At 36.4% G+C, this 16081-nt stretch overlaps 1 protein-coding gene across 19 annotated transcripts in view; it reads left to right on the plus strand.

The window, feature by feature from the left end:
- Positions 1-13793, plus strand: part of DLG1 (discs large MAGUK scaffold protein 1) — a 176122-nt gene extending 162329 nt beyond the window's left edge. For 13 of the 19 annotated variants that reach the window (XM_075716850.1, XM_075716851.1, XM_075716849.1 and 10 more), the window contains 7 exons: positions 449-490; positions 3711-3761; positions 6305-6406; positions 6656-6828; positions 10429-10538; positions 10895-10986; positions 13687-13793. In XM_075716850.1, the coding sequence (XP_075572965.1) occupies positions 449-490; positions 3711-3761; positions 6305-6406; positions 6656-6828; positions 10429-10538; positions 10895-10986; positions 13687-13793 (677 nt within the window). Of the gene's footprint in view, positions 1-448; positions 491-2118; positions 2155-3710; positions 3762-6304; positions 6407-6655; positions 6829-10428; positions 10539-10894; positions 10987-13686 lie in introns of all 19 variants that reach the window. The other 6 variants (XM_075716852.1, XM_075716861.1, XM_075716863.1 and 3 more) reach the window with 2 other exon arrangements.
- The last annotated feature ends 2288 nt before the right edge of the window (positions 13794-16081 follow it).

Genomic DNA, 16081 nt, shown 5'->3' on the forward strand with positions numbered 1-16081 from the left:
ATTGAACATGCTACACTATATTTCTTGCAATATAGTCCAGTATTTTCTGCTACAAGACTCTTAATATAATCAATAAATTGCCTGCATAAAAGTTGACGTGCATAATCCCATAGTTTTTGCACAACAAAATTCATCTTGAAGTGAAAACCTAAAAATTGCAGGGTTATATGTGAACTATTAATTAGTGTACTTTTTGTAATCTTATTTTGATGTGCTGTTTAATGTTTTTCTTTTTATTAACATCCATTCCTTTCGTACGATATTAAGCTTGATCCTGAGAGCTATGAGAAGTACCTTAAAACTTTTATATGCAGTATGTATTGATTTCAGCATTTTGATATCAGTATTGTCTTTCATCTGGATTATTTTGTGTCAATTTGTTTTCTTTTGGAATCATGCCATTAGTGTATGTTCCTTATTTTTTTTTTCCATTGTGTTGCAATTTCAGAGCATGTAACCTCTAATGCCAGCGATAGTGAAAGTAGTTACCGTAAGTGTTTTTAAGTTTTTTGTTTATTTAGAATCTTTGTTCAGTAGCTCTTTCTTTGGTTTAGTTTGTCTGTCTTTTCTGGGTATTTACATATTAAATAGAACTTCTGAGTCACCTTCAGGTAAAATCAATATTCATGTGTTTGGTGGGGTACTGTGAATTCTGCGGTGTCTTTTGTTTTTAAAAAAACTGACTAGAGAGAATCATTGCAAACCTCCTTTATGGATATTTTTATTGTGATCTGTGATTTTCTTAGTCCAGCTTAATTTGAATCAATTCCCTTTTTTTTTAAATGATGCAACCTAGCTAGACCTATTAAAACGTAAATGTAAATTTAATGCTGACAAATACAGTTATATGTAATGGAGCTTAATACTGGAAGTGTAACTGAACAGTGTAATCTGTTAAATAGTGCAATAACTATCTGCAATTTTTCACAACTGATACTCAGATTTAATATGTATATACTTCTAGTGAAAGAAAAGATAAGCAAACATGTATTTACCCTTGCTTTCAGCTTTCATTTATCTATTTTGTCAAGTGTGGGTGCTTAGTATGAATTGTGTTGAAAGCATATGGCACATATTAAGTGGAGTCAGTTATGATAAATCAGCATGCTAGGCACACATACACGTTCTCTCTCTCTGAAGACATAGTATCTTTTAAATACTAGACTGAGTTAGCTTTTTTACTAGCCCAAGGTACAGTGCTATTTACTATTACCCAAGCTACAGAATGCTACATGTTCACAGTGGGTAATATGCTGCATGATGCTGCTCTACAATGCTTTAAAATGTCTTAAACCAGAGCCAGAATTGCAATCCCAGTGGTCATTTCCAGTGAACACCACCTCAGTAACGTCCCACAGTCCAGACCTGGAAACCAGGACAGAGCAGAGCAGGAAGATGAAGAAGTTGAGGATTTGAAGGAATATGAAAAGAAGGAGCAGTAAAAGTCACACAGTGTGACACTGGGTGGCCCACTGATCAGCTCCTGATTGCCTGCTGACTGTATAAAGGACACTTCAGAAACAGATATTATTTGTGTTAGGGTGATAGGGAAGGTGGTTCATTAACAGATATATTTGTTTGGAAGCTGTAGATCTTTTCAGAGGTGATGATCCACATTTTTTCTTCAAGATTATTACACTCAAGGAGAGAGTTTATACATGTATATAAAATCCCCAGTGCTTACAATGCTAACAGTGTCAGACTGTAATTGAAAAGAAACCAGTTGGGGGAGGCATGCTCCCTGAGAATAACACAACATTAAGTATGTATAGAAATTGCCTTTGCCTATATGACAGACTTACAAATTTTAACCATTTTTAATGACAAGCCATTAAAACTATCCAACCATGACTGTTTCTCCATAAATTTGCTGCTTTCCTCTCTTCCGCCCCCCTCCCCCCAAGTTTTTCTCAGGGCTTGCTTTATGTATGTTTAAAGCTCATTATTGGTACTACTAGTTAGTTTTTTACTTGAGTTTTAAAACTAGTTAGTTTTTTACTTGAGAAGCCCTGAATTTATTACGAATGTCATGGATTTGCTTATCTGAATGTGTAATTCCAAGCACTTTTTATTAAAATGATTTTTTAAATTTCTTCTTACTGCTGTCTAATATGAAAGTTATCTTGATTACAGATGAGTACGGTTGTTCAAAAGGTTCATTCTATTAATATTCATTTTTCCAAAGTATTGAAAAGCAGTGACAATATATACTTTTTACCCTCAATCAGAGGATGCTTTTTACTTGTTATTATCTCTTTAGTAGTTTGCTTAACTAATTTATGACCTTATAGCGATGGGACTTCTCTAAAGAAGTATCTAATTATATGTGAGCTGGATCTTTCATAGATGAGTTGGTAGCTAGTGATTCCCTATTCTTCTCCATAACCTAAAAGGGGTTCTGAAAGTATATACTGTCCTTCTAAAATCCATTTGCATGAGTAACTTCTTCAGATATTGAAGTATACAGGTTGCATGTTTTCATGTCTTGTCTTAACGTATTCCTCACTTGCAATAACTTAAAAAATTAAAATGTTCATTCATGTATTTCTGTAGTATGGTTTGAATGCAAATTTATTGCAAATAAGAGAAGTATTTCTCTTAATAAAATTATAAACTTTAGATTTAAAAGATCAATGGTATTTGCTATGAAATAAAGAATAGCTATATAGAAGCAATATATGAATTTATCAAAGCCTTTATCTGCCATCTGTTTCTACACAATTGTGGTATAGCATTGGTATGTTCCTTTGCCTGTTATAAGTATGGCTTATGAACTACAAAGAATGTTCCAAACTTACACAAGTAAGTTATTGAAGGACTGTATTTTATTCAAAGTTCATAGTAATGTCATATAATTTGAGCTTGTATCTTCAGAATTATAAATTCTTTGCTGTCATGGAATTAATTTGTAGTGATTCCACTGCAAGAAATCTTACTGGGAGATATCTTGTTAGACTAGAAATAATCTTTTAGAGAGATGGCAACTGAGGTATATTTCAGATGCTTTCACTAACATTTAAAAAGCCTGCAGCTGTCAAAGGTCAAAATCCAGTTCTTTTAGTTTCATTCACTGCTGATGTGCTTTCTGGAGCTGAGAACATTACAAGGCATTCTTTATTTTCAAGTTTGTCTTTAAAAATTCAGTAATAAAATAATAGTTATTTAGTATATACAATCATAATATTTTTTTTGTAGAATTAGAGTGGTTGAAGGTGTTTTTATATAAATGCCACTTCACAACAAAGTTAATGGAAGATACGTACACCTTGACATACATGATTGTCAGCCGTGTATAAATACAGAAAAATGTTACTGTAAATGCTGGCTTCAAAGTATGGAGAATGTTCCTGATGAAGGTGGCATTGCCTCTAGCAGTGAATGATAACATGCATGCATTTCATTCAGGGAAACATGTATAAGAGCATTTCAGTAATGCTTTAAAATTCTTCTTGTGTTTGATGTCAGTCTGACATGCTAACATGAACCGGGAAATTATTTATACTGTATGTGTCTTATGCTTTAAAATTTTGTGTTTGGCTTATCTTTGTGATTTTTATAATTCATCGCTCTTGAAAAATGTCCTTCATCAGTATCATTGAAATGCATATTACTGCGAAATGTCTGTATCATTATGGTTCATTGAATGACTCAATTTAAATAAGTTGGTTTAGAAAAAAATACATAGATATGTCTTTGCATTTACATTTTAGGTGGCCAAGAGGAATATGTCTTGTCATATGAACCAGTCAATCAACAAGAAGGTTTGTAGATCTCAGTATAAAATTCTGAATTATCAGAATGCTTCATGTGTCCTAATGTACTGAGCACCATGATAAACTCCTTTGCTGTTTTGAACTTGTTACCGTTATTCAAATGAAAAAAGCAAAATGGCATAAATTATTAAATTCAATTGCTAAATTTAGTACACAATCCAAGAGTGTGCTACTTAAAATAACTTACTATGTGTGGTTTACATTGTGTAAGGAAAATATCTTAATGTTTAACAGTATTGTCAATGTGAACCTCAGAAATTATGATTTTCTTCTGGTTCATACTGCTTTAGCATTCTCACTGGTGCAGTTCCTTTTTTCTGTCACAGCAAAAAGTGTGTCAGTAGATCATTTGTCTATTTTAATAAGCTTTAATTGAAATGTCTCTAAAACATGGCAGTCTCCCATTTCTGTATGGGCTTCTTATATGGCCAATTTGGTTAGTAATTGCCAAGTGATGCCCCCCCGCCCCAGGAAAAAAAAAAATTTAATGAAATGGAAATTGATGGGACAAAATATTTTCTCACAATTGCATTTAAAATAAAATGCTTTTCACTAATTTTCAGTGGGATGCTGTCATTTCTTTTTCATCTTGGTCCTGATCTTGCTTCACTGTGTATAATAGATACGGAATTTTTAGTGTTCCCATTCACCACCACAGGTGCTAACAGTTGATTTACATTATCTGATACATAGCTCATATATTTGTAAATTAATCTATAAAAGGGATGTCCTTTGGGAATACTTGCTATCTATTACCTGTCAAATTAAGATGGCAGTCGAATAAATATACAACATGTATTTACATGAATTTTGAGTGTCAAGATTTCATGTTTGGATTCATGCAGTGAGTGGCACGGCCCAGTTGCTTTTAATAGCATTGTGGAACATGTGTGCCTGTATAGACTTTCCACTCCAACTTGTTAATTGTCGTATATGGACTCCATTTCGTCAGTAAGCTTCCAAAAGTAGTACAAATTGTTACACAAGACTAACACAAACTACATTATTCATATCATGTAATTTGTAATTTTGGTAGGCTCCAAAGAAAGTCATGGATGAGAAATGCATGAGTTGAGACCATGCTAGAAATGGGGAAATGGTAGGCCCCCTTTGATGTGCTAAGCAAACTATGCTTAAGCTGGGGAAGTGGAGGTTTGTTACCCTCAAACAAGCAGCTGCTGGGTCTGTGTGTGTATGCCTACCAGAGGGTCCCACAAAATGAGAAACATCTTTTTTGCTAGCATTAGCTTCCCAGATTCTGACAACTTAATGATTTTGTGAGTACTGTAGTAATACAAACTGAATTAATGTCAGGGCTGAAGAGAAAAGACATGAATGAGACTTTGCACAAGCTGATGGTTTAGTAACTACCATATTGTAAAACTAAAGATTTTAGAGCGCCAAGTGCTTTGGCATTTAAATAAATGACTGTAACTCCCTTTATGAGTCTAATAGTGTATGGGGAAGGCCATAAAAAGAACCAGCACCTCATTCCTTTGCTTAGGTGCACTAATACGTTCCCTGCCTATGTTATCTACATTTGTCTACTAATTCACTTCCACAGGTTTGGTTGTTGTTTTTTTTTTTTTTTTTTAAGAAGCCCAGAGGAATAAAGAACTGTAATGACCAAAACAGATTTAAAAGTACTTGGATTTGAGACACTAGTGGGCCACGCTTAGTCTTTAAGCAAAGATGTTTCTTGTTAAATTAATAGGTTGACAGCTACTGGATCCCAGACATTGCTTTTATGAATGTATTAATACCCCTGAAAGGAAATAATACTGAGAGTCAAATTAAAATGTATTTTATAGGTCAGACTTTATTTAATTTGGACTTACTTGTGCAGGAAAGACAGATCAAACCTAAAACTAAAATTTATACAGCTGAAATTATATGCTCATGCCAAGATACTTAGACATTATTGCCTTTGTGGTTCTTGCAGTGTAACCAGATATTTTCTGCTTGAGCTTAATTTCCAACCAACAGCCCTTTATAACTTTGTAAAAAAAATTAAGCTGCTTTTAAAAGATGCTGTACTTCATTTTATAAGGATGTGAATAGTTTCAGAAGCTATATATAGTTGAGTCTTTTCATATATGAGTATTTAAGTTGTGGTCTTAGAGGAGAAGAAGATGCTTCTCCCAACACAGAACTAGAATTTCACAAACTCTGCTATTGCTTAGGTACCTCTTTGAAGTGAAGAGATTTTCAAACTTCCTCCTTTAGCTGTTTTCATTGGAATGAAGGATGTTACTTTGTGAAAAGATTCTCCCCCCTGCCCCCCAAAAGACTTCATAATTTAAGATACCTTTGATCCCCTAGGATAGTGATTTGAGAGTGAAGATCTAACATCTTACGGTGAATACTGTATTAATTGATACACATTCTTCAATGTGTTTTTCTTCTTTTTAAGAGTACATATTCTTTTAGGTATTAAAACCATTACCATGTGATAGAGCTTATTTTGCTGAACTGTAAAAGAAAGCAATCATATTGAAATGTAACTGATGTTATTCCTTTATGTTTAATAGTCAGTTACACTCGACCTGTGATTGTTTTGGGACCCATGAAAGACAGAATAAATGATGATCTGATCTCAGAATTTCCAGACAAATTTGGCTCCTGTGTTCCACGTAAGTCTCAGCAGATACTAAAGCAATTCTAAATGATTTTTTGTGTTAATTTTCTCCATAGACATGCTCTGTATGTTGCGTTAAAAAAAGTTAATGTATTGTCTAAATTTTATAGAGCTATCTTAGTTTTCAGTCATCTCTTTGCTTGTGACAATTTTGCAGTATAAATGGAGACTATTTTGGGGTATTGTAGGGAAAAAAGTCACTGTTTTTTGTTTTGCTTTAAAAATTACTCGTTTATATTTAAAGATACTACTAGACCAAAACGAGATTATGAGGTGGATGGACGTGATTACCATTTTGTCACTTCTCGAGAGCAAATGGAGAAGGATATTCAGGATCACAAATTCATTGAAGCTGGCCAGTACAATAATCATCTTTATGGAACAAGTGTCCAATCAGTGCGAGAAGTAGCAGAAAAGGTAAATCGGTGCCAGTTACTTTTGTTTACTGAGGTGATTATCTGACTGTGCTGACAGGGAAAAAGAGAAGAATGGCAAGAAGCCATTAGGAACCCTCTGACCTTTAAAAGGAATTTGTACAAAACTAAAAACAAAGTACATTGTCACAAATGCATTTAGGGTAATAATGAAGCTCTGGAATAATGAAAGCATCATGATTAAATTGCGGGAAAAGAGCAACCATAGTTTGTGCCCTCTTATGAAAAGAAAATAGAGAATAAATAATAGCCTAGCTCACGTACATAGATCATTAACTAATTTAAGAACAGTTGTGATGGAGTCGATTAATATAATGATCCATTTGATAGAGACCTGTGCAGAAGAAAACTTATAAAATTGTTATTCTTTGTGCCCTTCATGGATTTAGCTGACAAAGGGAAAAGAGTGAATGTAATAAACTCAGTTTTAGAAAGATATTTTATGTAACTACCACTACGTTTTGAAGACTGACTTTACTGTTTTTATCTTGAACAGATTTTAATTAACCCTTTCTATATTTCTAAATTCCGAGTGAAGTTTACTTGAGCTCTCTGAAAAAGAGTGGGAAGAAGGCAGCGTATTTCTTAGAGTAACATGCTTGTTTTAAAGAAAATTTTTTTGCGAAAATTCTTTGCAAATGTTCCACGTTAGGTTGATGAGTGGTGTTCTACTGCTTACAAATATGGTGCATTTACAGTAGACAATGTTATCTGATCTGTATGAGAGAAGAAACAGCTATTTTCTAGGTGGGAACTTGCAAGTGTGAGTATTTTCAGTCTGAACATGCAAAGGGTAAGTGTGGTTAACTTGTGTGACACGGGAGTGTAATTAGTCCTCTGGAAAACAGTGTAAACCATTCTGGCCAAATGGCTGAGTGTTGTTATTTCTGGCAAGTGTAATTTACTGGAATCAAAACCAGGGTGAACATGGTGAGATTCTGTGGTTCACGTGAAGTTTTCTTCTGCTGTCTTTCTCACCCTGTGGAATAGAACCTGGCCCCGTGGTATATAGCAAGAAAAGTAAAGAAAATAAAATTAATTACAAAAATTGTTAAAGTAAATGAACAGTACTTCGTATGGGAGGCTGAATGGAGTTGTGAAACTGTCATATCTGGTGTGCTGGTTAAATGATGAAACTATTCAACAGCTTAAACATTATAACCGTGTCGGCAGTTGCTTCACCTGGTAGCAGAGATACAATCCTTCGGTTCCATCCTAGACCTGAAATTGGCTGTGTTCTTTTGCCTATCTAGTGGGATTAGTAAGGTACAAAACGATTGTGAATCTTCTGTAAACCAACATGAAGAACAAAGTACTACCAGATGTCTCCATGCTATTAAATCTCTTGCACAGGCACCGTGGGACTTCAGGTAGATGCAGCGATTTCTCAGTTCCAGCTAACATAATTTTTCTGGGAAACAATGGCCTGTCCTTCAGAACTTGACTTCAGAATCATGACAGGGCTGCAAACTGGTCGATCTGGGGCTACTACCTCCTTGTAGTCCTCTCTGTCTTAGCTTAGGAGATGAGTCTCTTCAGTGGATCTTATTACTGGGGGTACAAAAGATGATTTCCAGGTTTTCTGTGATGAATTTAGGGGCAGACACAACAGAAGTGACTGCTACTACCCCAAAAGTACCAGAAATAGTATTCTTGCAGTAGCTTTAAATTGTGTTCATTTGCCCACGGTTCCAGCTGATCCATATCTCTCCCATTTCCTTATCTGTAATGGTCACAGCTAAAGATGCTTTTGATGTCATTGTTCAATTATTGTAAAAGGCATTGAGTGCTGTGCTGTATTTCTCAATCAGATGCAGTGCAAGTAAGAAACTAAAAAAATATGTAAAATATTCTTTAAATGCACTGTGCAAAGAGCAAATTGGCTTCCCTGGATGAAAACATGATTATTATGTCATGAAATACTTGCGATTTTTTTCCGCGTCGTCCAAATCTTCACTTGAAAAGGAATTTTCATATCCTCTTTGAAATTGCAGCTTGCAAATCTCTGTGTCTGAGGCCATTGTTAATGCACGTTCATTATTGATTCGGAATAAACTGTCACAATTATATTGCATAAGGTTCAGTACAGCTACTGTGCTGGCAATCTAGTCCTCCACGCTTTGCCCAAAATCCTTCGGCACCTGGCATAAGTTGTTGGGCCAAACACAGCAAATACCAAGTGTCTTATCCCCAAAAGGAAAATGGACCAGGTAATGCTCTTAATTCTCAATTCCCAGAGCATGTGCCGCATTTAAAGACAAACTATTTGAAAGATTTGGACAGGTCAGCGCACGTAGTAAAATACTCTGCTAGAACATACAAACACCTTTCTTAAATTATACCGGTCAGCATCCAGATCCATGGACTGGATCTGGGAAACAGCTATCATCAGTTGAAAGCAAGCAGATGTGTATTGTTCATGTGGGAAGAAGGCTTCTATCCCCTCTAAGAATTCCTGAAATAAAATTCGGTGGTTTTGTTGTGCAAGAGATCAAATGTAAATGATCTTAGTGATCTCTTCTGCCAGGAAGCAGAAATGTGTCAGGCATTTCAGACTGCAGTCACTTCCTTGCTCTTCAGCATGCCCTCCAGGAATGATCTCTCAGGAGTTCAGCAAGTGTGTTGTATGATATGAGTAACCTTTGGTTTTATGGTGCTTGTGGGTTTGTATCCTGGCTCACAGAATTCTGCCATTCTCATTGGTCTCCTGCTAAAGAAAAAGCTTTTCTTATTTTAGTCACCTGACGGTGGTTTTCTGTTCCTCTGCCCCCATTCCTTTCTAAAATGGTGGTATGCCAAATTACTCATATGCTGCTCAGAAAGGAAAGAAATAAAAATGTGTGAGGTGGAAATGAGCATATCAGAGATGAGAGTAGCTGAGAAACAGGAAGAGCCTTTGAGATGAGATATCCCAAAGAACTGGAAATTTGCTTATAGTGGGAGAATAGAGGTGGGGAGAAAAGCAGCCCTACCAACCCTTCCAACTGCCCAAGGAACGGTGAAGTTATGTTTGTTTCTCAAGAGATAAAAAAATAATCAGCCCAAATAAATTGCATTCACCATCTCAAACTTGGTATTCTGTTGTATGGTACCTGGGGGGAGGAAAGTGCTTGTATTCAGTTCCATCTAACAGTTCCAACGTATGTCCCTGCCATCAGGGGTGGTTACTCCCTCAGGTATGCCAGTTAAGTCATCTGACTCCTCTCTAAGCTGCATCTGTGACATGGTCACCTCCCTAAAGGATCCTCAAGTTATTTAAAAAAAAAACAATTAAAATTCATTTTGGTGGTGTGGTTGAGGTACAGCTGTTCCACTGGATGATTGTGCATTGCTGACTGGGCTGCAACCTCTGGTGGAGAAAGGAAGGAAGAAGGGTCAGGAACATCTCAACTGGTGTATGATCCCAACAGAGGAGCATTGTGAGACCTTGTGCCAAAGTGGTGAAATTGTAATATCATTGATGCAAGTGCTTTAATTTTGTTGGCTTCAGCGGAGACATGTTTTTTCTTCTAAATTATTAGCTATGCATACCTGTGACTTAAACTTTGCTTAGTGACATTTTCCCTTCTCTCTCACTTTTTAGGGTAAACATTGCATTCTTGATGTTTCTGGTAATGCGATCAAAAGGTTGCAGATTGCCCAGCTGTACCCAATCTCCATTTTTATTAAACCCAAAACAGTGGAAAATATCATGTGAGTAAAAGTAAAGTCCCTCAGGCTAAATTATTTGAGACTGTCATTGTATTTGAAAAGCCAGCTGCAAGTTATGTGAAGTAATATTTGCATTTTAAACAATATTTAATTTCTAGGGACTTTTAGACAGGACTCCTAATCCAAATTAAAGTGTTTGAGAACAAATGTCATTGTGCTAAATTCCATGCAACATAGTGTTGGAACAGCTCATTCCCACTACAAGCTTTGCTTAGGTGTGTCATTTAGGAGGCTGCCTCTTATTAGGATTAATACTCAGACAACAGTTTAAAACCTTATTTCAAAAGACTCCAAGTATTTGATAGTAGTTTTTAAATGTATAATGTTTTCAATTTCAGGGAAATGAATAAACGCTTAACGGAAGAGCAAGCCAGGAAGACATTTGAGAGAGCCATGAAACTGGAGCAAGAATTTACTGAACACTTCACAGGTGTGTTTTGCTTGGGACTGTTCCCTTGCCAGAGTTGAAATTTTATTGCTTGCTGTAAAATAATAATTGCCTCACTGCTGACGTAAGGCTGAACTTGGTTTTCTGGATAATCTGTGATTGCTTTGAGGCATAGAGCCATCTGAGTACCTCTGCACTGATTTCAATTTGATCAATTAATGCAATATATACAAAAATTTACCAGGAGCTTAATTTAGGTTTTAAAAACTGTGAGACTTTCTACCATTTTCCTAGGTATTGTAAATGCAGATGTGTGCTTTGTTGATATATTGCATGCTTAAAGCTTTTTATTTGCAGAGCTGAGATTGTTCAGCAAAGCTCCCTGCAGAAAAAGATTAATTTCCATTTTTTTTTTAAATCAGGAAGTAAAGAATGATGGTAATTCATTAAGCTCTGGAAATTGAGCACTACAGCATTATCGTACTTAGGAAATCAAATTTGTTCATGCCATGGACCTAACTGTAACAGCCAAGGGATGAGCTGCAAGCACTCAAACTGTGCTAATTGTTTGCATTGTGGCTTGCAGTAGGAGGAGAATTGATCAAGTCAGGATTTTCAGGACAACAGAAATAAGCCTTCTCTGTTCCTGTCCTAGATAGATGCTCGCTCCTTTCCTTCCTGTTATGTTCTCTTTTGCAGTGTTTTGGTGTTTGCTGCCCCATTCGCCTCCTTTCTGTGACATGACTCCTTTGTCCAGTTCCTTCTTCCACATCTTATGTGGGCAGAGCTGTGAATGCAACAGTCTGCTCTATTTAGTAGCTGGTATTCTCCCAGGTTGTCTCAGGGTATTAGGTAGGACACTTTTTCAGGAAATTAAGGGACATAACAAGATGTTTCAAAAACTAAGGGTCGTCTTAAGAGCTCTAGTGCTCCGGGCCATGTTTCTTCTCAGAAGTATAAGGCTTGTTGACAAAGGAAGATAGCCATGGTCAGACTTCTGTCTTTGATCATAGAATCATAGAATCATTTAGGTTGGAAAAGACCTTTAAGATCATCCAGTCCAACCATTAAGCTACACTACCAAGTCCACTCTAAACCAATCAAGGGTAGACTAGACTAAACCACGTCCCAAAGTGCCACATCTACCCGTTTTTTGAACACTTCCAGGGATGGTGACTCCACCACCTCTCTGGGCAGCGTGTTCCAATTCTTGACCATCCTTTCCGTAAAGAAATTTCTCCTAATTTCCAGTCTAAACCTCCCCTGGCGCAGCTTGAGCCCATTTCCTCTCATCCTATCGCTAACTACATGGGAGAGGAGACCAACTTTTCTGAAGCTGCTTGAGATAATTGAAGACATTACAATCCCACTTATTGCTTACATATTGGAGGCTGCCACCCATATGAGTCAGGTGGTAAAACAGAATGTGTGAGCATTCCCTAATCTGTCAAAAAATACCACATCATGTTGGGTAACTGAAATCAACTTCATTAACAGGGTAAGTTTAAACAGACTTAAACTTTGCACATGAAGAGTGCATCCATCTTCTGTTTTGAGGGTATTGAGCTTTGGAAGAGGTGTGGTTAAACATAGCTGGAGAGAAGTTGAAGCTTATGGCTATTTGCATTGCAGAGACATTTCTGAATCTTTCTAGTGAACTATTGTGCTGTGAACATTACACTTGAGCTATAATAATTGAACAGCCTTTTCCTCCCACGGGCACTATGACAATGGGCTGTAGATGGGGAGAAAGTTTCTAAGAGATGGGAATGATAAGTAGGAATGATAAGTAGGAATAAAAAGGAAGTAATTTGCATGAAAGAGAAGCTTGGAAGCAGCAGTAATATATTAACGCACAAAAGAGTGAGTGACATGCCTCCAGAGTTATCTTTCATGCTAAACTTTGTTTCTCGGATTATCAGCACTGAGGTGGCAATCCTAATTAAAAAGAGGCTGCTGTCTCATGGTGATTGCATTTTCAGACTGAAGTGTTGTAAGAACTGCTCAGACTTCATCCTCATTCTCACCAGACCGTACTTTACTCTGGTATGTCAGAACACATCCATATTGGCTCATTTCTAATTATTTTCTAACCTTGGAGAAAACATCTAACTTACACCATCTGAATACAAATTGCACTTTTAACTATATAAGGAAGCCTGTTGTCTATAAAGCTTGAATCTGTTGGCTGGGCAACAAAATCCATGAGTTCCTCCTCTTTTTGGCCAAAAGCAAAGCTAGTGCTAGCAGGTAGGAATCCCAAGGTCAGCCAGCCTTGCTATGAAGTTTCAGGATCCAGCTGAGGAGTTCTGCGTTACACCAAGCCAGGCCTCAGACTGACTGCATGATGACACAGCCCTGTACTCTGTCTTGCCTTGTTGTGTTGGAAACACACATGAAAGTTGGACCAAAAGGAATACTGGAGGATGTGATTTGACTCAGACTCTAACGTGGTTAGGAAAGGCAAAAAACACTCCTCAGTTGTATGTGTATACTTGCAGTAAAGGGAAAACCACTTCCTAACCTCAAGCCTCTGAGTGGGACAGATGGTGCTTTGTGTGTCCTGCAATGCCATCAACAATGTGCTTCACTCCAGCACAGAAACCAGAAATCCTAGTGGGTGTCCGTTCCTTCAGCGATCCCTTGCCATTCTGAGAAAAAAGAACAGCTTGGCTCGGAACATCTTGGTTTCTGTACGGAGCTGAGAAGGATGATTGCTGATTGCCACGTTATGTTTTGCAGCTATTGTCCAAGGAGAGACACTGGAAGAAATCTACAACCAAGTGAAACAAATCATAGAGGAGCAGTCTGGGCCTTACATCTGGGTTCCAGCAAAGGAAAAATTATGAAAACAGATTTTTACTTTTCATTTTCTAACTGACATCACCTACTACATCTGACGACTCTAAGCCCTTCCAGTGGAGCCTGCCTCTAGTTCTGTCCAGCGTGGTTCATACCCTAACCATCACATTCTGCAGTTCCCCTAATGCTTTACATTTGGTGTCTCTCTTAGTTTAAATAATTTGTATTATTGTGTGTTGTTGGTTTGCCATTTTTCAAACATGACAGTGGAATGGCCTGACCAGCTATTAGTTTGGGGTGGGGGTGGGAGGGAATTGCTTGGTAAAATTCCTTAATGTTTAAGGGAAAGTAACTTTCAAAGATTTTTCAAAAAAGCTTTATAGACATTCTTTTAAAATTTCATAACAATTGAAAGAAAAGTTGTATTCAAGGAAGTTGTAAATCATGAGTAACTTTGCACGCTTAACTTTTAATAGCATGGTTTGGTCAGGGCAATCAATTTCAGGTTTTATTTTCCGAGTTAAATTCTATTCTCACAGTTTTGGGGTGGGTTTTTTGGGGTTTTGTTTTTGTTTTGGGTTTTTTTTTTCCCTTTCCAGGCAGTTAGAGATAAACTTTCAAATTCTGAGTTAACATTTTCATTAACTCCCATTACTACTCCTCAAGGGATATTCATTTTCATAATTTCATATGGATATTCTTATAATCTATTTTTTTCATTTTTTGCCAATAAAATTGCTAGGGACAAAGATGTGTAATGTTTTTAATCTTCCTCGTAAAACACTATTTATAGTGTCTTACAGAAATTGTTTATAGATAATGGTCATCACATTTTTTTGAGCCTAAAGTATGTTTAGGTGCTAGGAAACCTTATATTTTTCAGAGGAATGCCAAATTTCCATTGGCATACAGAAAGCAGCTGCAGAGATGGTCATTAGGGCAATGAGAAAGTGATTCGTAGCCTAAAAATGTGTGTGTTCTTAGGGGTCAGATTTTAATGACTATTTTACCCACAATAACTGCCTATTTTGTTATAATAAATATATATATATATTAAACTTTCTTTAACTAAACTCTGTAACTATGGGAATTATTTTTCTTTACATAGTTGCGCACACGTATAAATATATATATAAAATATATATTTTTCTTTTACCACCTACTCCTAGATTTTTTTTTTTTTTTTTTTTTTTTTGAATAAAAATACAAATTAGAATTTACCTTCCTTAATCATGAGAAATCAAAGGGGCTATGGTGGCTGGGCATAAAAGTCCAGGGAATATTAGTTACAAGAAAAAAAAGTACGTGCAAGTTCTCCTCTTTTCTACAGAACTTCAGGTGTTTGTCTTTCCCCCCCCTCTGCCGCGCCTTGTAATATGCATGTCTTAACCAAAGGGAGAATACATTTTATTTTTCTGTACATGTTCATCTCGGGTTGAATAGGCACAAGATCTTCCATTGCAATGCACAAACTTCTGTGCCGAATGTTATACCTAAGTTGTACCAAAACATGGAACTACCTTCAGTAATGAAATTCTCTAATTCCCGTATTATTTGGTACCTGCCATTGCTTATTTGAAACTGATTGTTTATAAGAGGGATGTACTTACGGCAGTCATGGGGCAGTCACACAACCAAATTAGCTTTGGTTTGTAAAGAATTATCAACACTATCCATTCCATTTGTTAGAAAGAGGAGAACAGCTAATAAACTTTATTGTACAATATATTTGTCAAGTGTGTTTTTAATCTAAAGAAATACAGATGTTGTAGCAGTTTAAAATAATTGGCTCAGACTGTAAATGAAAATAATGTGTTAGAGGCTAACACTGGTGACCAGATCGGGGCCAGTGAAGTTACTACATTAAATGCAGGTATAAACTTGGGACGCAAATATTGCTGGTGTTTTGCGGCATGCCTGTAGGACTTAGAGTAAGTGTAAGCTGCTGGTGTTTAGCCAAAAACAATTTTTGTTTTTCTGGATTTGTGAAGTAGGTATGCTGTCTTTCTGAGACTCCTCCTGTCTGTGGAAGTGCAAGGTTTATAAGATCGATGCAAATTTTGCTTAATAATGTCACAATCTTTTAAGGAGCTAAAAGTGTACTATAGTCTAACTCTTTGAAAGTCACTGATTATTTGAGGTATATAGTGAGACATCTTAAACCAGACCAACTTTTAGATCCTTATATTTTTTTAATCTCAGCTATCAAATCTGCAAACCAAAATAACACCAGAGATCTCTATATTGTATACATTTTTATTTGTCATACCTCTTTTTTTTAATCCATCAGAAAAAAGAGTTATAGTTCCTATTCAGTTGAGTAGATATGTGAGGA

The sequence above is a fragment of the Pelecanus crispus genome, chromosome 9, assembly GCF_030463565.1.
Source record: "Pelecanus crispus isolate bPelCri1 chromosome 9, bPelCri1.pri, whole genome shotgun sequence".
Lineage (NCBI taxonomy): Eukaryota > Metazoa > Chordata > Aves > Pelecaniformes > Pelecanidae > Pelecanus > Pelecanus crispus.